Source organism: Scardinius erythrophthalmus, assembly GCF_964197995.2.
Source record: "Scardinius erythrophthalmus genome assembly, chromosome: 18".
Taxonomy (NCBI): domain Eukaryota; kingdom Metazoa; phylum Chordata; class Actinopteri; order Cypriniformes; family Leuciscidae; genus Scardinius; species Scardinius erythrophthalmus.
In genome coordinates, this window is record NC_138238.1 from 34,503,745 (window position 1) to 34,526,597 (window position 22,853).

General features: G+C 37.0%; 2 protein-coding genes across 11 annotated transcripts in view; one reads left to right on the plus strand and one right to left on the minus strand.

The window, feature by feature from the left end:
* The first annotated feature begins 333 nt into the window (after positions 1 to 333).
* On the plus strand, positions 334 to 16,094 carry noc3l (NOC3-like DNA replication regulator). 2 transcript variants are annotated; one of them, XM_081392026.1, is made up of 21 exons: positions 334 to 525; positions 2,918 to 3,128; positions 3,203 to 3,329; positions 3,453 to 3,610; positions 3,695 to 3,745; positions 6,090 to 6,220; positions 6,292 to 6,453; positions 8,317 to 8,410; positions 8,479 to 8,654; positions 8,732 to 8,860; positions 10,901 to 11,032; positions 11,711 to 11,791; positions 11,874 to 11,974; positions 12,091 to 12,163; positions 12,251 to 12,314; positions 12,390 to 12,461; positions 13,587 to 13,768; positions 13,855 to 13,983; positions 14,586 to 14,683; positions 14,760 to 14,844; positions 14,918 to 16,093. In XM_081392026.1, exons 1-21 carry the CDS (start codon positions 517 to 519, stop codon positions 15,044 to 15,046), a joined length of 2,394 nt encoding a protein of 797 aa, XP_081248152.1. In that variant the 5' UTR covers positions 334 to 516; the 3' UTR covers positions 15,047 to 16,093. The 2 variants fall into 2 exon arrangements, with proteins under 2 accessions (XP_081248152.1, XP_081248153.1); XM_081392027.1 differs by lacking the exon at positions 6,292 to 6,453 and having other exon boundaries at positions 389 to 525; positions 14,918 to 16,094.
* Positions 15,104 to 22,853, minus strand: part of plce1 (phospholipase C, epsilon 1) — an 81,969-nt gene continuing 74,219 nt past the window's right edge. For 5 of the 9 annotated variants that reach the window (XM_081392019.1, XM_081392018.1, XM_081392017.1 and 2 more), the window contains 3 exons: positions 22,598 to 22,810; positions 20,995 to 21,121; positions 16,085 to 16,829 (listed from right to left, as the gene is read on the minus strand). In XM_081392019.1, coding sequence (XP_081248145.1) covers positions 16,690 to 16,829; positions 20,995 to 21,121; positions 22,598 to 22,810 — 480 coding nt within the window. In that variant the 3' untranslated portion in view covers positions 16,085 to 16,689. Of the gene's footprint in view, positions 16,830 to 20,889; positions 21,122 to 22,597; positions 22,811 to 22,853 lie in introns of all 9 variants that reach the window. The other 4 variants (XM_081392023.1, XM_081392022.1, XM_081392021.1 and 1 more) reach the window with 1 other exon arrangement.

A 22,853-nucleotide genomic window follows, 5' to 3' on the forward strand; every position in this document is an offset into this window, starting at 1 on the left:
TTTTGTTATTATTATTCTTCAGCGTGACTCAAATACAATTTATGCATTCTTTTTGTATATACCTTAGTTGTGTTAAACAATCTATTCAAGCAACATACATTGAAAGAGAATAAATAAATAAATGAAAACAAATACTTGCAAATGATGAACACTGAAATGTATAAAAGCAAATTAAAAGTTGAACTAAACTTAAGGGGGTAATCAATATATACTGAATTTAATTTAGAGGAAAAATACAGCTGCTTTACAAATCATTTCGTGAAGCGTCTATGAAGGCAACAACAACAACAACAACAAAATCATCTATGAAAGCGTATCCATTCCGTTCACCCAGATCAGCAGGGGGCGCTCGAAGGCCGCGTGACGGTTGTCCCTGCATTCCTCGAAGATCTCCATTGGTTTACTTCCGGTCCATGTGGTACATGTGTGAAGAGGGGATACTTGCACTCTTTTCTGGATTTAACTGATTAACACATTTGAAACTTCATTGATAGTTGAGGCGAATCACTCATCAAGATGGGCCCGGTAAGTTATCTTGTAATTGTAAAACAAACTAATGCTCTAGTGAGTTTAAAAACACCCGCTCCTGTCGTCATATTGCTGAGCTTCAGTGAAACGCTTCAGTTACATTAAACTTTACATTTTAACAGCCCTTGTTTATCATATATAATTCTAGTCAAAACTATATACAGTACTAGCCTAACCTCTACTGTGTCATATACTTTACTAGTGTAGACCCAACAGGACATCATGCTGTACTAAACACTGCTCAAACCCATACTGTATCATATATATATATATATATATATATATATATATATATATATATATATATATATATATATATATATATATATCACACACACACACACAGTACCGGTCAAAAGTTTGGAAACATTACTGTTTTTAATGTTTTTTTTTTTAAGAATTCTCGTATGCGCATCATGTCTGCATTTATTTTATGTGATAAAAAATACAGTTATAACAATAATGTTGTGAAATATTATTACAATTTGAAATAATGGCTTTGTTTTTTATTGTCACGTGATCCTTCAGAAATCATTCTAATATGCTGATTTATTATTAATGTTGGAAACAGTTCTGCTGCTTGATATTTTTTTACAACCAATTTTTCAGGATTCTTTGATTCTTTTGATATTTTTCCAAATATCATATTTGGAAAATATGTTTTTCCAAAGAAATATCATGCAGCGCAACTTTTTCCATCATATTAGAATGATTTCTAGGATCATGGATCATGTGACGCTGAAGACTGGAGTAATGATGCAGAAAATTCAGCTTTGATCACAGGAATAAATTATATTGTAAAATATAATAAAATAGAAAACCATTATTTGTATTGTATTAATATTTCACAATTATTACTGTTTTTTTCTGTATTTTTGATTATTTTTTTTAAAAGCAGGCTTGATGAGCATAAGAGACTTATTTCAAGAACATTAAAAATAGTAATATTTCCAAACTCTTGACTGGTACACTATATATATATATATATATATATATATATATATATATATATATATATGTATATATGTATATGTGTATATATATATATATATATGTATATATATATATATATATATATATATATATATATATATATATGTATATGTGTATGTGTATGTAGAGAGAGAGAGAGAGAGAGCGATTATTAAAGACTACTTATTGTCGTAAAAGACGACTTAAGAAATCGTATTGTTAAAGGGGGGGGGGTGAAATGCTCATTTTCACTCAATCTCCTGTTAATCTTGAGTACCTATAGAGTAATATTGCATCCTTCATATCTCCAAAAAGTCTTTTGTTTTATTATATTTTTAATTGAAAGATTGGCTGTACCGAGTCTTTCCGGAAAAAAACGAGCGGCTGGAGGCGGGCCGTGTGGGCGAAGCTTAGCTGTGCAAACGCGCCGAGCTAACAACACACAGAGACATTTGTTCAACAGTTTTACTCACCGTTCCAACGCACGACCGCGAACCTTTATCATTGTGACTGCTCGATCCTTAAGCATTAGACGATCTGCAAATCCGTCGATCTGGGCTTTGTTTATAAAACAATCATCGTCGAAATGCAGGGAACAACAGTCTTATCACAACTCCGTTTATGCTCAGGAAAACAAACTCCATCCACGGGTGCCTTAACGCCGGGTTCTTTGGGAATCTGTGCAGGGTTGTCTTGCCCTGGCAACTAAAAACACACTTCTTTGGTGACATTGACTTCCCAAAAGCCGGGCAGGGCGCTTTGATGGAGAACTGCTTTCACTCTCTTGCTCTGTTTTACGAGTGCGCGCGCGCCCGCGATCTTACCGGAGAAGTGCCCTTAGGACTTGTATAAGGAAATTCCGCCCTCTCTTACGTCAGACAGAGGCAGAGCCATACTCGAAAAAAACTTTCCGAAACTTGTGACAAACCGGAAGGACAATTTTTGGAACAGAAATACTCCTTCAAACGTACAACTTAACTTTTGAAACTTTGTCCATGTTTAGCATGGGAATCCAACTCTTTAACAGTGTAAAAAACTCAGTATGCATGAAACAGTATTTCACCCCCCCTTTCAAAATTCTTTGAAATCTAAATTTGAAGATTAACATGTTTTCCAGTCACACCAGTCCATATGTGTCTCTTTTGCACTCTTGATGTTTAGAGTTTAACCCCTTCATTGCTGTATTTTTTCTGCATCATAACTGATTTGTAGATAGTCAATACTCAATACACGACTGGTTAACCTTGTATTATATTGTAATACATTCAAAACTCTTTTTTGGCACATTTTACTATACAAGTCAGCCTCTGAATTCTGTTTTGCTTCATCTGTCATATGTATAAACAACTTATGTCTTATGTATATAATTGTAACGTACACATTATTTAACTGTGCTTTAATGCATCTTTCACACAAGGCTTCCAAAAAGAACAGGAAAAAGAGGCCTAGCTTCAGAAAGTTGCTGAAAACCAGCAATCTGAAGCTCGAAAACAAACAGAAGAATCGACAGTTCAAGCAACAGAGCTCCGCTAAGAAACAGCGCAAAGAGCAGCGGAAGCTTCGGCAGGCCATCACTGACGTGTCCCATCAGACCCTCAAACCCCTGGAGCGCTACAAGAAGAGACCAGGTGAGACAGGACACTGCCTTCTGATGATTTTCATAACTCCTGCTCAGTGTTGTGATGATGATGTATGATCCCAGAGGATGAAGAAGAGGAGGAGGAGTTCCTGGAGTCTCTGCCCACTGATATGATGGATGAGGATGACCTGGAGCAGATCAAAGCCATGGCACATAAAGCGTCCTTTCTGACACGAGACATCTCATCGAGGTCTTTAAAACATGCACTTTTATCTTCTTTCTTCATGGACACAGTGTCCAGCTGATGTCGTCTGTTGTGATCATCTTCTCTCCTGCTCTTTTTCCTCCACTTTTCTTTTGTGACAACTTGCAGTGCTCCAGTCCACGCCAAAAAGCGTAAGTCCGAGCAGTCGGTGGAGAAGTATGAGAAGATGCCCAGGAAGATGCAGATGCAGAAGGAGAAGGAGCTCATTCACCTGCTGCCCATCAAAGACAAGAGCGGCCTGATCCCTCAGTCCATGGAGAAGCCCGGTGCGTGTCCACTCCTCACTATTCAGGAAATGCTGGAGTGCTAGTGTTGAGTGCTGAACTGTGCTGTTTGATTGTGTCCTCTAGTTGTGCCTGAGGCGGAGGAGGAACCGAAGGACCAGGAGGAGTTAGAAATAGGTTAGTGTGCATTTCTCATTTGTGACCCTGGATCACAATGTCGCACGTCACATGGTCACATGTCGCACGGGTTTATTTGTGGCAATAGCCAACACAACAATGTATGGGTAAAAATTATCAATTTTTCTTTTATGCCAAAAATCATTGGGATATTAAGTAGGGCTGTGACATTAACGCGTTAATTTCGATTAATTAATCAGAGAAAAAATAACGCAGATTAATCCATTCCATATTGACCTTTGAACCTGGAGCCGTTCTAGCCACCATTCGACTGTAAAATGAAGGAGGGAGACGAGAACGCGCTGGCGCTGCCTGGATCATTGATCGGAACATTTACTTATAAATGTTCCGTAAGGGCCCAAGGTCGATTGTGCAAAACGAATTAACATTGAAATCGTGACGTTGTTTCACCGTTGATGTCGTGACGTTGTTTCATTGTTGAGTAACGTTGTTCTCCGGCTCTACTTTACTTTAAATAAAGGTGAATAAAGATTGTATGTCGACGTTGAACCAATGTTGAATTTTGCTTCGGTTTTGCAAATTGAATCAACGTTGATATTGTGACGTTGTTTCACCGTCTTACCTTTCATCATGGGATAATGAGTCATGACAATGCTGACTGAATTTGTGATTAACTGTACACTAAAATATTGTTAACTGTCAAATTACTTGCAGCAATGGCTTAATTAAACACATTTAATAAAAACATAACACATGCTCAAGATTGTAAAACAAGTTTTATTCTGAAAAAACAAAAGTCTAAAAATACTTTCTAAAACAGATGAAAAACATCTCAAACTTTAAATTGCAGCATTTTCGAAGTAATGTTAAAAACCTGTAAAGCAAGTGTAAATAATGTTTATAATTTAATGTTTAATATTAAATGTATAATTTAATAATGTTCAATAATTTAATAATGTTCAATTGTATTGTATTGATTATTTGCTAGGCACAATTATTTCAATGCTCACCCTTTGAACATTTGAACTTTATTTCAATAACATGTTCAACACAATTATTTTTAATTGATTGACAGCCCTAATTTATATGCAATTAAAATGCGATTAATTTCGATTAATTAATTACAAAGCCTCTAATTAATTAGATAAATTTTTTTAATCGAGTCCCGGCCCTGATATTAAGTAAAGATCAAAAGATACAAAAGATATTTTGTAAATTTTCTACCGTAAATATATAAAACTTGTATTTTTGTGAGTGAATGCAGCACAATCGCCAACATAAATGGACAACTTTAAAGGAGATTTTCTCAATGTTTAGATTTTTTGCACCCTCAGATTCCAGATTTTCATAGTTGTATCTCGGCCAAATATTGTCCTCTCATAACAAACCACACATCAATGGAAAGATTATTTATTCAGCTTTCAGATGATGTAGAAATCTCAATTTCAGAAAATTGACCCATGTGACTTGTTTTGTGGTCCAGGGTCACATTTCTTCAAATGCAGATTCTTTCATCTCAAAGGAGAGGTTGGGATAGCGCAGTGTTGTAGTTTTTGTTGTCTTGTTTTAGAAGGAAAAAATCCTTTTTTGTTAGCCTAACCCCTTTGATGCAAAATATTGAATGTAAAAAAAAAAAAAAAAAATTATGTATTCTCTGAGATGATATTATAAGTTAATATTTCTAGGATTTAACAACACAATTGCATGACCAAAAGTTCTTTGATGTTGGATGATGGTCACATGACATGCAGGCAAACTAATAAAATATTTAATCTTTTTAGTAGGTGTTTTTATTTTTAAATTACTTATTTTCATTTAAATTGTTTGTGATTTAATAAATTAATCGCTTTTCATGAACCCCCTGCAGTTTGGGACTTTGGGAAACCATACTATAACTTTTTTTTTTTTTTTAATGAATACTTGTATTAAGCAAAGGATGCATTAAATAGTTTAAAATTCACATTCAAGTCATTGATAATATTACAAAAGTTATCTATTTCAAGTAAATGTTCTTTTGAACAAAATAGTATAATACAATTTAATTTCAGCAATTGTTATATATGTGTTTTTTACTATCTACTATAGTGTTTTTAAGTTAAATAGTGTGATATTATATATATCGGCCATCAAAAATCACTGTCGGTCAACCACTATTGATAATTAGAATGATTTCTGAAGATTGGAGAAATTATGCTGAAAATTCAGCTTTGATCACAGGAATAAATTTCATTTGAACAAATATTAAAATAGAAAACAGTTATTTTAAATTGTAATATTTCACAAAAATACTGTTTTACTGTGTTTTTGATCAATCAAATGCAGCCTTGATTTGTTTGATTATTCAGAGCAGCTGTTTGCTGATGTTTTTGCTGGTTTTGTTCAGAGGAGGAGCCGGAGAGCGGTCCGTCACTCACTCCTCAGGAGCAGCTAGAGCTGCGGGCTCAGAGACTGACGGAAAAGAAACTGCACATCGCGAGTCTGTCCTCCGCTGTCCTCGCAGATCCTCATGTGAACGTAAGTCTGTCCTTCACAGGGAACTTCTGCATGTGATCTGGATTGCTTTTAGATGTATCATGACGTTTCAGATCAAGAAGCTGAAGGAGTTGAGGGCCATGCTAATGGAGACGGACCCGTGCGTCGCCGTCACTGTCAGAAAGTTAGTCATGGTCTCCCTCATGGAGGTGTTTAAGGACATTGTGCCCGCGTATCGAATCCGACCACTGACGGAAGAGGAGAAAGCCACGAAGGTACAGTGCCTCACCTTCCTTTAAAGGAGTCATGTCATGAGACGTTTCGTTTTCCTACAAGCATTTCGTGCAACTGAGCTGCAAGAACGACTCGTTCGGGAAGGCTCAGGTGTGTGATGGCAGACAGATGAATGCGTTGTCACGTTACTGGCCGAACTTACATGCTCATTGGGTGTTTAGAAACCCGGTCCAGGTAGTGATGACTGGGTTCCTGCAGGTCCTTAAAAAGTATTAAATTCGGTTTGATAAAATTTAAGGTCTTAAAATGATCATTTTAAGAGGTCTTAAAGGAACACTCCACCGTTTTTTGAAATGGGGATTATTCACCGTCTCCCCTACATTTAGATAGGTGGGCTAATGCATTTTTGTCTCAGTGCGTGCATTGTCTTAGTCTGGCAGCGCCGCCGCTAGCTTAGCTTAGCATAATGAATGGAATCCTTTGTTGCCGGATAGCATGTCGTGAGTAAAAGTGATCCAAAAAATCAAATTCAATCATTCTCTCCTCCGCCCAAGTAGCAGTGCTTTGCCTGTGCTTCACCCCAAGTCAATATCTGCCTAGGAATTCGCCTAGTCTAAATCTGCATTGCTATTTGTACTCGTTGTGAATACGCAGGCCACAAGAAGTATTTTTTTTTATTTTTTTTATCACTTTTACTCACGACATGCTATCCGGCAACAAAGGATTCCATTCATTATGCTAAGCTAAGCTAGCGGCGGCGCTGCCAGACTAAGAAAACGCATGCACTGAGACAAAAATGTGTTTGCCCACCAATCTAAATGTAGGGGAGACGGTGAATAAGCCCTATTTCAAAAAACGGTGGCATGTTCCTTTAAATTTGGAGAAGGAAAAAAAAGGAATCACAAAAAAGTAAATTATTAAACTTCAAAAGGCAGTGGTTTAATTAAATGCGAGCGATTCCCGTTCAAAATCGAATCGTGGCGCTGTTGCGCATTTTACAGACTTGCAGTTTCGAGCAGTTGTTTAATTATGACAAAGTTTACTTCATGGTGTTTATATTGTAATATGTTGCAGATGGTTGTAATTGTGCATATTTGATCTCCCCTGTCTTTATGAAGGAGCGGCTGGGAGTAGTAACGTAGACATCTCAAAATAAGAGTTTCAGAGTATTTCGGGCTTGTTTATAATTATAAGTCCTGCATTGTGCCTAAAATCTTTTTCTTTTGGTTACTTAATAAACTGCATCTGGCATTTAGTTCAATGTAAACTTGAATCTTCTCTCTACGGCGACATTATTGAACACCATTATTTATCACGTTCACCTTATAGACTTTTTCAGTATCTGCACAATAATTAGTTTATTGCCTTTATTTAAACATCGTATGAGCAAAATCCAATATCGATCAGCTTCGAATTTGTAATATATTGGTATATAAACCATGTCAGTACATATGTGTATATTGAATAAAACATTTTAAACATGCAGTTGCCAGTTACCTTGATTTCTTTGTGCAAGCCTTAAAAAAGGGTCTTAAATTTGATAAAAGTCTGCAGATACCATGGATGAGAAAGCAGGATAGACACTAATTATTAGAATAATAAATGGGTAAATCTGCCAAATATTGTGGTGTTTTTGGCTTTGTATTAATATTTGACTTGAGTTTAATTTATAAAAGGTTCCTGATCATTTCTATCTGAGAAAATGGCATTTATATACGTAAGGCACAGCAACAAAAACTGACCTGTCTACCTCTGAGGGTCATTTAAAGTGAAAAATCCTCATTAGAATTAATCAGTTTTGGTTGAAGAAGTGGATAATTGGACCCCAGAGACAACGACATGATTAAATGTCTGGATTTAAATATCTTCTATGACCCATTGAGGAATGTCCCTTTGTTGTGCAGGTGAAGAAAGAGACGCAGCAGCTGAGAGAGTTTGAGGAGGGTCTCGTGAGCCAGTACAAGTTTTACCTGGAGGATCTGGAACAGACGATCAAAGGTAGATCACGTGAACTTCTCATTCGTCCGTTCTCACTGTCCCGTCTGACTGATCTGATGCCGTTTCAGACTGGAAGCAGAAGAAGCAGAAGAGAAGTCAAGCCGTGTCTCTTCAGTGTTATAAAGGTCTTGCTGAGGTGGCCATCAGGTGCATTTGTGATCTGCTGGTAGCTCTGCCACACTTCAACTTCCACAACAACATCATAGTGATGGTGGTGCCTCTGATGAACGACCCCGTCAGGACGGTCAGTCTGCTGGAAAGCTCAGCATCTGGAGGTCTGATGTGGGCGGTAGTAATGTAATGATGTGATTTTGCGTTCAGGTGTCTGAGATGAGTTGTGAAGCTGTCAGGAAACTGCTGAAACAGGATAAACTGGGCCAGGCCTCTTTAGCGATGGTGAAGGTCATCTCAGGCATGGTCAAGAGCAGGAACTACAACGTCAAGCCCGAGGTACATTCATCATACTGAACGTTGTTTCCTCTGTACAAGTTCTTACAAAGGGATAGTTCACCCAAAAATGAAAAGTATTCCATAATTTACTCACCCTCAAGCCATCCTAGGCGTATATGACTTTCTTCTTTCAGCCAAACACAATCAGAGTGTTAAACATCATTCTGAATCTTAGATATAGATAGAAATTTGGATGGAAGGAAATTTGTTTCCACCGTAGATGCGTACATAATACAAACACACATAACATATTAAACGTACAGTATGGAATTTTTCGCCACTAGGGGTCGCTAACCTTTTTACAATAACAAAGACGTAGATTGATGACGCAACATTTGCTAAGAATTATGGATCTTGTCGTCAACGTCAAGCCGACCGATCTAATAATGTTTATGGATGAGTGAATACATCGATGCTTTTATCATGACTGTGATATGAAGCAGTTCAGGATTGCTAAGAGACAGCTATCAGCTCCACACGCGACGCGAGTCCCGCGGATATAAAAGGAATACGGACATTTCATTCTACCGAAATACACGCAGAATTACTAGTCACAGGCCAGTTTATTAGACAAATTAAACTTGTGAGGTAACGCAGCGCTGTTTCACCTGGTCTAACATTACACTATCACACTAAACTGCATTTGAATGTGTTGAAATGTATGTGTTAGTTTGTCTGTATGAGACTAGCAGTAAACTAGATCAACATTAGAATAACATACAGATCATATTCTAACATTTTATCATTGTTGAACTATAAAACATTGATTAGTTTTATGTAAATGTGCTCACCTGTTTAATAAAGTACATGTAGGAGCGGTCGAAGTCTCGGACGTGGAGCTCTCGTTTATATACTGTCTATGGGAGCTCTCGGCATCTCGGAAACACCGCGCTGATATTGATTCTCGTTTTAGTTCTCCTTTTTTATCCAAAGTCTGCTTGCCATGGTCCATAATGTTTGAACGAAACAACAACAGCGTGCAAATAGACATTGCGAACTACAAAGTTATCCACGTCTGTCGCCTTGGTTACTATCAGTCGGCTCTGGTTGCCATGGCAGCACGAGCGGAAACCAGGGACAACGCGGATATGACGGCATTGACGGCAACAAAACGGAAATAAAGAAACGGGAATAAAGAAATTTGAATGTCTTCAAATTAAATTACAAATTTCTCCTGGTTTGAAAGTTGCTGGAAACAGTCAGGATAATGTAAGTACACAACTTAAAAAAAAATATATAACATAGATATAGTGATTTTTGCTATTTTTAAAGTAAAAAAGTTACATATTGTGCCTTTAAGAACATACATATATAAACGTATATAAAAAAACAAGAGAATATACATGACATATGAATCTTCCAATTATTATAATGCGAGTAAATGGTACCTTAGATTTTGAAGCCCAAAAAGCGCATCCACCCATTTTAATCTTCTAATTAATGACCGGTGTTTTGTTTTGCTCTTCATCAATGCGTCAGGTCAGAGGTCACTCTTCCACCGTAACTAGAATCACGTACGCCCGTTACCAGAACCCATTGATTATAGTTTATAAAGTTAAATATGGATGTTTTTCTCAGATAAACGCATCGCTTCGCTTCAGAAGGCCTTTATTAACCCCCTGGAGTCGTGTGGAGCACTTTATGATGGATGGATGCGCTTTTTGTCCTGCTTTTTTTTTCTTTTAAAAGTCATATACTATATATTTTTGGGTGAATTAACACTTTAAAAATTGTAAACCGTTTTAGCTTTACATTTTTAATTAAAGAACATGGTCAGATTATATACAATGTACTTACTGTGTTCATGTTGTATTGCAAAACACTTTTACACTTCCCACTGACTTCCACACTATTTCTTCTCCATTAAATGGAAGTCGATGCGGACCGAAACTTGTTTCCAGCATTCTTCAAAATATCTTTTTAATGACAATTATTTTTGTGTGGCCTATCCCTTTAGCATGTGGCGTGTATATGACATCTTGATGCAGATGTTTTGAATGGCTCGATGTCATTAATGATGTTTGTGATATGAATGCACAGGTGCTGAAGTGTCTCCTCTGTCTGAGGATAAAAGAAGTGGACATGAAGAAAGATACGGAAGACACTGCGCCCAAAAAGAAGTTCATGTTGTTCAAGGAGAGGAAGACAAACTTGTCCAGGATGCAGCGGAAGGTCTGAACTGAGCCCAGTGTTGTCATTATGTATGGTTTAGATCAGTGTTTCTTCACTGGACACTGGTTCATTTTAAAAACGACACATCAGCCACTTCCTGCAACTAGACTGCCCAATCATGGGACGTTTCTGGTGAAAGGTCTGAGGTCTGTAAGAGAAGTCTCTTCTGCTCACCAAGACTGCGTTACGTTATCAAAAATACAATAAAAACAGTATAATTGTGAAATAGCTTTACTGTTTTTATATTTTGAATATATTTTAAAATGTGATCAAAGCTGAATTTTCAGCATCATTACTCCAGTCTTCAGTGTCACATGATCCTTCAGAAATCATTCTAATATGCAGATTTGCCCCAAAAAAAAGTGAAACGGGATTCTTAGCTGAATAAACCTGAACATCCTTTATTTGAAATAGAAATATTTGCAACATTTTCAATGTCTTTTCGATCAATTCAAATCATCCTTGCTGAATACTTTTATACATTTAATCAATAGTTTTGTATTGCAATCTTTAAAAGTTGGTAGGTTTGTAACTGAATTCTTAATTTTTTTGAAGAATTTTCTGAAATGTTTATGGAGTAAAATAATGTGAAATAAACTTCCTGAACCAAAGCCGTATATATCTACCTATATGCCGGTATGGTTGATTTAAAAATAAAATTCTTCTTGTCCTCAACAGTGGAAAAAAGCCGAGGAGAAGCTGCAGAAAGAGCTTCTGGAAGCTGAGGCGACCGAGAGCAAGGACAAGAAAATTAAACTGGTGAGTGCTGTAAGAGTAGTCGGAGAGCCTGTTGAACACTTCCTTCATCAATATGTTATCGCACATCTATCTTTGATTCCAGCACACAGAGACTCTGAACATCGTGTTCCTCATCTACTTCAGAATACTGAAGAAAGCCCAGAAGTCCATCTTGCTGTCCTCCGTTTTAGAAGGGCTTGCGAAGTAAGAACCACATGATGTGTATAACAGCTTTATTATAGCGTTATTACACGGTACGGGTCTCTTTTCCTGTGTTTTTGTTAACATGTGAATAACACGGTTCAAACTGTTTCCTGAAGGTTTGCTCATCTGATAAACTTGGAGTTCTTTGATGATTTGTTGGCGGTGCTCTTCGGCCTCATCATATCGGGTGTAAGTGTTTCAGCCAGGAGCATCAGCTTCGTGATTCGTCAGGGTAAAGTTGTATGCTCTAACATCTCAGTGTTTTCCTTCTCCCAGGATCTGACGTATCGGGAGAGCCTTCATTGCATTCTCACGTCCTTCCACATCCTCTCAGGGCAAGGTCAGTTCAGCCTCAGCTCTCGCTTCGGGAACCTCCTGCTCTCGCTGAGCTAAAACACATCTCTGTTTCCAACAGGTGACGTCCTCAACATCGACCCGCTGAAGTTCTACAGCCACTTGTACAAAACCCTGCTGACGCTGCACGCAGGTGAGACCTCCTGTCTCTGTCTGACAAGAACATCCCATCACTTACACACTCAAATCTTTATTTTTAAGTATTAAATGCACAGTCCTCGTGTTTTTTGTTGCGAGACCCATTAGAGAGACTATTATTGAACATACAATTTACTTCAAAAGGTCAAGCTAGTTGACTAGCATTTCTGATTCCAATGGCTGCGTTTGCTGCTTTTGAGAGACTGATGTGGATTTATTTGGAAACATAGTTATCTAATATATTCCTGGGTGCGGTACAAAAAACTCACATGACTTGGCCTCAAAGGATCATATGATTGGATGACTAGACTGATCATAATGGGAAAAAAATTGATTTAGGGATACTTAGGGATACTACGTAGGGATACTTAGAAAGAAACGGCAAGTTACAAATTGAATTAAATGTGACATTTTGAAGTAGAAAGACTGAAATAGTATTTCAGATTAATATTTGTTTTAAATATTTGTGAAAAATCTTTTTTTTTTTTCAGTGTATACATGCATGTTCTTAACCTCATTATGGTTAATAAGCCGACAATGCATGCAATCATGTAAACGTTAACCCGTTTTCCTTCCATAAGCGGATCAGGCATAAACCGATCGTCACAGCTAGATTTATATCCTTTACCCCCAACACTGTATTTTACAGCAGCCTAAATTCAGTCTGTTCATCATATAAAGTGATCGTGTCTCCTCAGAAAATTTGGACTAAACCGCTCAATCCATATGGATTAGTTTTACAATCTCTTCATGAACTTTTTGAAGTGTCAAAGTGTCAGTTGCGTAGCTGTCAGTGGAGGGACAGAAATCTCTCAGATTTAATCAAAAATATCTTCATTTGTGTTCCGAAGATGAACGGAAGTCTCACGGGTTTGAAATGACATGAGGGTGAGAAATTAATGGACGAATTGAAATGTTTCGGGTTAACTATCCCTTTAATCACTTCTAGTCATTAAATGATCTTTGAGAGCAACCAGGGACCCTACACAACATGCGTACTTTGCGTATAGGGAGGACCAGCATTGTTTATAACTGATACTTTGCACCAGGTTTCCAGGAAGTGTGCAAATGCAATAAAATGAAATGTTTTATGCAATATTCCAATTGTTATCGTCTGCAGGAGCTAGGAATGATGACACGGCGATCGTGCTGCAGTGTCTGGACGCGATGCTGAACAAACGCAGGAAGCAGGTCAATCTGCTGAGGGCACAGGCCTTCGTGAAGAGACTGAGCACGCTCGGCCTGCACGTGCTGCCCGACTCCTGTGTGGGCATCCTGGCAGCCAATAGGACGCTGATGCATGTGAGCCTTCAGTTCAGCTAATGGAGGCCTTTGTGTGTATGACTGTTAAGGTGAATGTATGAATTGGTTCTCTTGTGTTTGTGTAGACCTTCCCTAAGTGTGACATCCTGCTGGATAATGAAATGCAGGGCAGTGGTGTGTATCTCCCAGAGCTGGACGTGCCTGAATACTGCAACCCCCAGAACACAGGACTGTGGGAGCTTCACTTACTGAAGGTGAAGAGCAAAGATGTTCATTCACTCATTCCAGTGGGAAATTTAATTCCCTTTTCCTTCATTTATTTATTTCTTTTAAATTGCCAGTAGGCTTCAGTTTAATGAATTCTCCAAAAATGAAATTACATTGAGAGGAAAAGCACTGTCACACATTTTGTTACATAAATAAATAATGTAAAATACTGGTAAATAAATGAAACATTTGCAAAAAAGTGTTTTAGTTCCCCTCACTCAGCAAATTCAACACGTATTATGAAAGCATATTTAAATATTAAACATATTTAGTTAAAGCAAAATTGAGACTACCGGTTTGTTGGAAATGCCCTGTATGTGTGTACATATATAAACTTGGGCTCACGAACCTCAGTCATCCAAATGTGTGTGCTTTGGAATAGAAGTTGCTGCACATTTTAGATGATAAAACAAAGTATTCTGGGGCCTAAGAAAGTTTTGGGAAAATGCTGGTGAGAGAGTTAATAATTAAATGAATCAAATAAAAATAGCATGCAGTCTTAAATATTAAATGTAAAAGTGTAGAGAAAGAAAAGGTCAAACTAGTCAGTTGTTGGATGAAAGGATTCCTGATTTCTTTGTCGTTCTAGAGCCACTATCACCCCGTGGTGAGGAAGTTCGCTGCTCATCTCATGAAAGGCGCTCCTAGTGAAGGTTCAGGCGCGCTCAGCATGGAGCTCAGCAGAAGGTAGAGACCACAGGCTCCAGGTTTCAGGTTTCCAGATGAATATGGAGATGTTCATGGTGTGTGTGTGTGTGTGCAGGACTCCAGTGCAGCTGTTTGAAGACTACAGTGTTAAAGACATGACCTTCAACCCACCTGTCGCAGGGCCTCCCTCAAAGAAAAAGGTATTTTTCCTTATAACAATGCTTTACTTTTTTTTTCTTTTTTTTTTCTGAATTCTTTAATTTTGTGTTGCAGGAACATTTCACGATCAGTCATGCGTTTTTCGATCCAGACCTGAAGGCACAGATCGATGCTGCTCTTCAAACTGAGAGCGAGCAAATGAGTCTAGACTTTACATTACAACACACACCGCTGGAAACATGAATGAAAGTTGGGAAAAGCTCTTTTCTATCGATACGTGTAAAATAAATGCTCTAAGATACAATCTTTGATCTTTTTTATTGACATAATTTAGCATATGCACTGATGTACAAGTAGCGGTTTCACCAAAAACTGGGTTTTTCAACACTATTTATTGATGAAAGTAGTTGATTCGGTAGTTTCAAGTAAACGAATTACCCAATATTGACATCACAATATTGACCATACATTCCTATAGCATTTTACGTGTGCTGAAAACCATCACTAGTAGAAAGTTCAACATGTTTTAAACTCCAAAGAGACAGATGTTCTTGATTAAATATCAATGCAATAAAGTAACAGCATAGTGTCATGCTATAAAGTTAAAAAAATTGCTTGTTCAAAACAAAGTAATGGTAAATATACATTGAAAACACATGAGACAACGCTGTAGTGTACCACACAAATAAAATACTTCATGGTGCCTACCTTCTCTTAAAATGTTAAAATATTTAATATTTCTCAAGACAATTCTAAACGTATAAATTACAAAAATACAAACATTATACATTCATACCGTATGAACAAACCGGAGGAGCATTCATGCCCTTAAAAATAAATTAATACAGATTTTATAATTATGTACTCTCATATATACACGTCAGGAAATGTACAGCCAGCCTGGGCTATATAACATGCAATTAGTTATGAAAGATTTCAAGAAAGAAAATGGACCACTTAAAGAAAGTCATTTTCAACCACCAAGAAAGTTAAGCAGGAGATTCAACTGCTAAAAATCACAGGACTATATTACAGCAAAATTGTATTTAACACAAATAGGAAACATTCTCAAATCGAACATTATCATTCGATAATAAAATGTATTTATTTATTACAGAGGTCATATGGGATTTAAACCTCAATTTTACTGATTTTTAATTAAACCATTTCAAAAGCGCTGCAGTGATGATGGAACTCAAAGGAACCATTTAATATTGAGTTTTCTTTAAATGCAAGAATTCATTTTATTATTTTAATAATTGCACTGCAGCTGTGAAGGGGGAGATTAAGTAAAAAAAAAAAAAAAAAAAATCCTAGCTCTAATGAAAGAAATCTTCAGATAAAGTACCATGTATAGTGGCGTTTTTCTAATACTGTAAATAGATTTGTGGCTGTGTAAAGAAAGGTACCGCTCAACATCATGCAGTGTTTGCTTGCAGTGTTGTCCACAGGTACAGGACATGTGCAATGAAAGCCATCAAATTCAATTAGCTGCTAAAATATGCAGAACAAATCTGCCTGGCATCCTTCGAAAAATCTTGTGCATTTGCTCTGAACTTGTAAGATTCGCAAGTCAACTAATAAAAAAACCTGTGTAGTGTGACGCTGAGGGCATTTTCATGCTCAGCAACCCAAAACAGGGATGTAAATAAAGTATTAAACTTTCAAAATAATAGTAATGTGCAAAACCACAAAAGAAAATGAAATGCATATAAACGCATTCATCACTTACAGTACTGTTGAAGTAGGACAAGAATAGAAGAGTCGAAGTAAGGAGAAACTGCCTTCATCTGCCGTCCGCTGCTGAACTGACGAACCCTTGCGCACGAGTCTCTGAGCCGCGGTTGAGAGAGGTGAACACTAGAGGTGCTGCTCTGGCTCTGGACTCATCGATGCAGCTTCCAGTTCCACAGCAGCGGGAGAGACCAGCCGGAGGGGGCAGGGGTGCGACCGCCACACACACACACTCTCTGAGAACCCAAGCGTCCCTCGGCCATCCAGGCCTTCAGTCCCATCGACAGAGACTCTGAAGAGAGACACAGGCGGGAAGGTTCAGGTTAGTTGCGGTCGCACTGCCAACTGGGACATTTTCACAATGAGCCTGATGCTGAACAGAGTTTCTTCAAGTGAAAACATGATGCATTATTGAAATGTTTCTACCGCAGAGTGAAGGAGTTTGTGAATGTTCTGTAACAAAGTGGATCATTCTAGACCTGGACGTTGATTGGTTATAGTGTTCCAGCTGTGTTAAATGAGAATAACAGCTGTTGACCTGCTCATATCACTGCACTGCAGACACTGAGCAAATACTGTTACTGTTGACATCTCAAAAATGTCACTCGATGAATTTGCTTAATAAAATTACACTTTAATACATTTATGTCCTCAATATTTGTATTATGTGTGAACTTTTGTCATTACACTACTGGTCAATAGTTTGGGGTCAGTAAGATATTTTATGTTCACCAAGGCTGAATTTATACAAGATCTTCACCCAAAATGGATGCTCCTCTTGCTGAAAATAACATCAAAACATTTATTTCCATGAAGAGGTGCATACATTTTTGGTGAAGATCTTGTATTGACAATGCAAGAGTCCAGCACTCTGTGAAGTCTCCTCAGAACATCCCAAAGACTTTCAATGAGTTTAAGATCTCGACTCATGTGTGAAAATGATTCTTCATGCTCCCTCCCACTCAATCTTTCACAGTTTGAGCCTGATGAATCTTGACATTGTCATCCTGAAATATGGCCATGATGTGTCTACATGTTTTTTTAAAGCCGAACTCGGCAACTCTAGCGAACTCTAGTCACTTCTTCGCTGATTTTCCCTTTTGTTGTCGCATGTTTTCCCCACGAGCTCCCCCTACAGCTGTGGTGGGGCGTATATTTCACAACACAGTCGTAAAAAACTCACTTGCGGCGGCCTCCTCCCCCTCTTTACCGCTGCTCATGTGCGTTTGTTTTGATCGGAGCAAGCCAACTGTATCGTGTGGAGCTATGTCTACTGAGGTGTGTAATCTGGTAATACATCATATATGCGTGTGTGTTTATGTCGAATTGCCGTAAAGCAATTTGTGTTTCGCGCTCGTTCTCGTTCTCGCTTTCGCTTCTCACGAGACTTCCAATTTCTATCTTGCCGGGACGGTAGTGAACAAGTTGCAAGGTTGGTTTTCCGCCTGGGAACGCTGGGGGGAGCGGGGAAAGTCACCAATATCACCACAACAGGTTGTTTAACCATCCAAATGATTTCTAGACAGTTTTATTAAGTTAAAAAAGCTACCAAGTTCTCCTTTAAGAAATGATGAGAAAAGCTACACACTCCAACTAGGGTTAAAAGAACTGTTGCCAAACATATAACATGCTAAAAAAAACACACACAATATTCACTGCAATAATGTATGGGGCGCCGTTTGTAAAGCGGCTCACGCTGAAAATAACAGCAACATTTTGTCACATTTAACTTCAAACAATGTTAAAAAAACTGGTATGAATTTTTGACGGTCACTTTTTACCACATTTACAACAATATTTGTCAACTTAGAGATATTTTAAATAGTTAAATCTAAATATTAAATGTTACACCTAAATGTTAAATATTAAATCTAAATGTTAAATCTAAATCTAAATGTTAAATCTAAATCTAAATGTTAAATCTAAATCTAAATGTTAAATCTAAATATTAAATCTAAATCTAAATGTTAAATCTAAATGTTAAATCTAAATCTAAATGTTAAATCTAAATATTAAATCTAAATGTTAAATGTTAAATCTAAATCTAAATGTTAAATCTAAATATTAAATCTAAATCTAAATGTTAAATCTAAATGTTAAATCTAAATCTAAATGTTAAATCTAAATCTAAATCTAAATGTTGAATCTAAATCTAAATGTTGAATCTAAATGTTTTGGGTGAAACTAAATATTTAACTAATATGCAAATTCAAAATGCCGGAAGTGGCAAAATAAAAGCTCGAGGTGGTCAGTGTGTGTTTATAGCATGGTTTATAGTGTCAAATAATGAATAAAAACCATCTCATAATAATAACTATAATATAACGATAATAACTTCCTAAAATAATAAACACGTTTGGAGAAACTGTAGAGTTTCGTAATGAGAGTGATGACATGACATTCAGTCAAAGTGAGCCCCCTAGTGGCTGGCTATTATGGCTACAGGTTATAAGTCCCGCACTTTTCATAAAAGTTACACTAGCCTACTCTTCAAATACAGTTTCTCCAAACGTGTTTATTATTTTAGGTAGTTATTATCACGATAATCTATGTCCAAGAGTCCATTTCCTCGGATGAGATGGTTTTTATTCGTTATTTGACACTATAAACCATGCTATAAACACACACTGACCACCTCGAGCTTTTATTTTGGCACTTCCTGTTACCGGCATTTTGAATTTGCATATTAGTTAAATATTTAGTTTCAACCCAAACATTTAGATTCAACATTTAGATTTAGATTTAACATTTAGATTTAGATTCAACATTTATATTTATATTTAGATTTAACATTTAGATTTAACATTTATATTTAGATTCAACATTTAGATTTAGATTTAGATTTAACATTTAGATTTAACATTTAGATTTAACATTTAGATTTAGATTTAACATTTAGATTTAACATTTAGATTTAGATTTAATATTTAGATTTAGATTTAACATTTAGATTTAGATTTAACATTTAGATTTAACATTTAGATTTAGATTTAATATTTAGATTTAACATTTAGATTTAGATTTATATTTAACATTTAGATTTAGATTTAACATTTAGATTTAGATTTAGCATTTAGATTTAACATTTAACATTTAGGTGTAACATTTAATATTTAGATTTAACTATTTAAAATATCTCTAAGTTGACAAATATTGTTGTAAATGTGGTAAAAAGTGACCGTCAAAAATTCATACCAGTTTTTTAAACATTGTTTGAAGCTAAATGTGACAAAATATTGCTGTTATTTTCAGCGTGAGCCGCTTTACAAACGGCGCCCCATAATAATGATCCAATCATTGACACTGACTCTTAAGCATTTGCCTATTTAAATCCAAACAGCGCTTTTTTGGGCCGGGAAGTATTCACAGTTTGATTTGACTTGAACGAAAGCGAGGCTGAGGAACACACATAGGCTGTCTGAAATCGCCCCCTATACCCTTAAATAGGGCATTATTTGAGGAGAGGTAGTGGTGTCCAAAACTAGTGGGCATTATCAAGTGCACTCATTCAATCCCATAATGCACTGCAACAACGAGTGTACAACTGATGAACACTCAAGGGCTAGAGAATACCCATAATGCACTGAAAGGTCTCATGCCGAATGAATTCCCACATCTCACCAGAAGATGGCGCCCACAATCATCCATCCATCCTTTTCCCAAACTGCTGCTCCAATGTGGCTACAGCGTAATATCCAGGTATAAATTCTTTTTTTAATTGATAATTCAATTGTTTAGATAAGGTTTATACATGCTAGTTTACATGACAGAGTTCAAGTGTTCAAAATCTTTTCACTGCTACTGGAGCTGCCAGCTCACTAAGTTATAAATGATTATTAAACAGCAAGCTCAAACTGCAAAAGCGGCAGCCCTTCCAGCGCAGTCAGTGTCTGAATCCGCTCACTCGTTTTCATTCACTCCCTCAAGTGGACTATATTAGTGCAGTAATATAGGGAATATTGAATGAGGGTACAGGGGGAGATTTCAAACACAGCTATAGAGTCATCAGATATGTTGGGTAACACTTTTGTTCTACATTGTCCTTGTTTCACATGTTACATGTAGTTACTACAGTATTCACTATAAATGATGCACCTAAACCAAACCTTAATCTTAACCTAACCCTATACCAAGCACAGGTTAATTATAATTACTCAGTGCTTAAATTGAATATGATTGAGATCTATTAAATATCACATGCCGTTAATCACTTTCCACTGCTAGTAACTAAAAGCACAGAGACTAACAACTTTGACTAAATCATACCATCAATAATGTTTTCTGTCTGTTAGATTTGAGACTGTATAATAAAAAACTGTTAATAATGGCTGCTGTGTGTTAGTGTCTGGTACCTGGTGGAGCTCCATGCACTGCACACACACACTGCAGAGTGTTGCTTCACTCCGAGGCCTCGGGCAGAGGCATCATGCTGGGACATGCAGCCTTCTCCTCCTTACTGTGTGCCGGCTCCTGGGCCGCGGGGCCGTTCGTGCTGGTGTTCACAGTCAAGCTCCGACTCCGACCCGTGAGCTTCCGGAGCTCGCTGGCAAAAGACACGCCCTTACGCTTGTCCTCGCGGGCCATCTGAGAGACGGGACACCGGAAAACAAATGCCATTAACATAAAAAAAAATCCTAAGCAAGATTGTTCATGCACCAGTGTGATAAAGTCTGGATTTGTGCAAACACATATTACGCCAATAATAAATATATTTATATGAATATCCATATCAGGGAATTGGGAAGTTGGGAACAGGGAAGTTGATATCCAAAGCTGTCTGTTGAGCTATTTACATTTCAATACAGCACTTTGTGACCAAGGAATTTCCTTTTCAAAGACCTTTCCAGTCGCGTGACAAAAACATTTGGATTCAGGTCAATTCATTTATTATATATATTTTTAATATATTAATACTATTTTGTTTTTTATTGAAATCATTTAACTCTAATCGTCATTAAAATGCTAAATAAAAGTAATTAAACAAATAAAGTAACACTCCCAGCTTCTGTTAATACAAAAAAAGTTTGAAAACAAGCATTGTTGCATAATTACAGTCAGAAAGGTCCGTAAGACTTTTTTTTCTCCAATATTTTGAAATAAATACTTTTGTTCAGCAAGGATGCATTAAATAGACATAAAAGTGACAGTGAAGACGAAAGATTTCTACTTCAAATAAGCACAGAGTTTTCAACATTAGCTGTTTCCACTAAAAATTGTGAATTTAACTTATCCGCAAACAAGTATACGGACTACCGTATAAAACATTTGCGAATAAAGCAGTGCTCTAATGCCTGATGCTTGTGAACGCAATAGTGTGAGATGCTTCTGGGAGATCATTATACCAAATCATTTTGATGACAGGCTTTGGTTTAGGCATTTCAGAACGACCAAACCATTTGTGCAATGAAATTGATCCTCTGGTTACTCCAGTTATCCAATCACATTCTCTGTTGATGCAAACTCCAAAGGATTTATTTGGTAAACGCGTTTCCATCGTAGTTTAAGCACATCTTATTGGATAAATGTATTCGATTGAGCACATAAGCTTTGCAGTTTTAGAATTTACACACATACTGACGTTTCCATCCAGCGGTTTCAATGCGATATCCCAAAATGCGCATAAAAATAGGTTGATAGAAGCATAGCTATTGATAATAATAAGAAATGTTTCTTGAGCGGCAAAACAGCATATTAGAATGATTTCTGAAGGATCATGTGACACTGAAGACTGTTTATGTTATGATGCTGAATATTCAGCTTTGATCACAGGAATAAATGACATTTTAAGACATATTACAATAGAAAACAACTATTTTAAATTGTAATAATAATAATAATAATAATAATAATTCACAATATTACTGTTTTTACTGTATTTTTAATCAAATAACTGCATCCTTGATAAGCAGGGGAGACTTCTTTCAAAAACATTGCAAAACTGATCTGTCTGTAAAATGTTTCACACATAGAGAAGCAACAGAAAGGCATCATTATATTTTCAGATGTTTTTGTGCTTGTTTTTCATGTCATAGATTAGTGAGCAGGCGTTCAGGCGTTCACCTGCTCTTTGAGTTTGAGGATGAACTTCCCGGCGCCCTTCCACCGGCTCTGAGCCTGGAACACACACTCGTGGTCCTGCAGCACACGCTGGCACGCTTTAGCTGAGGAGGATTTCTTGCTGCCCGCGTCTTTGGTAAGCTCCTCCATCAGGACGTAGTCACATGGGTTGGGGTTGCTCAGGATGCTCAGAGAGTACTTGGCTTTGCTCAGAGTCTGCAATAGACCACAGCAGCTTAGCTAATTTGATATCAACATG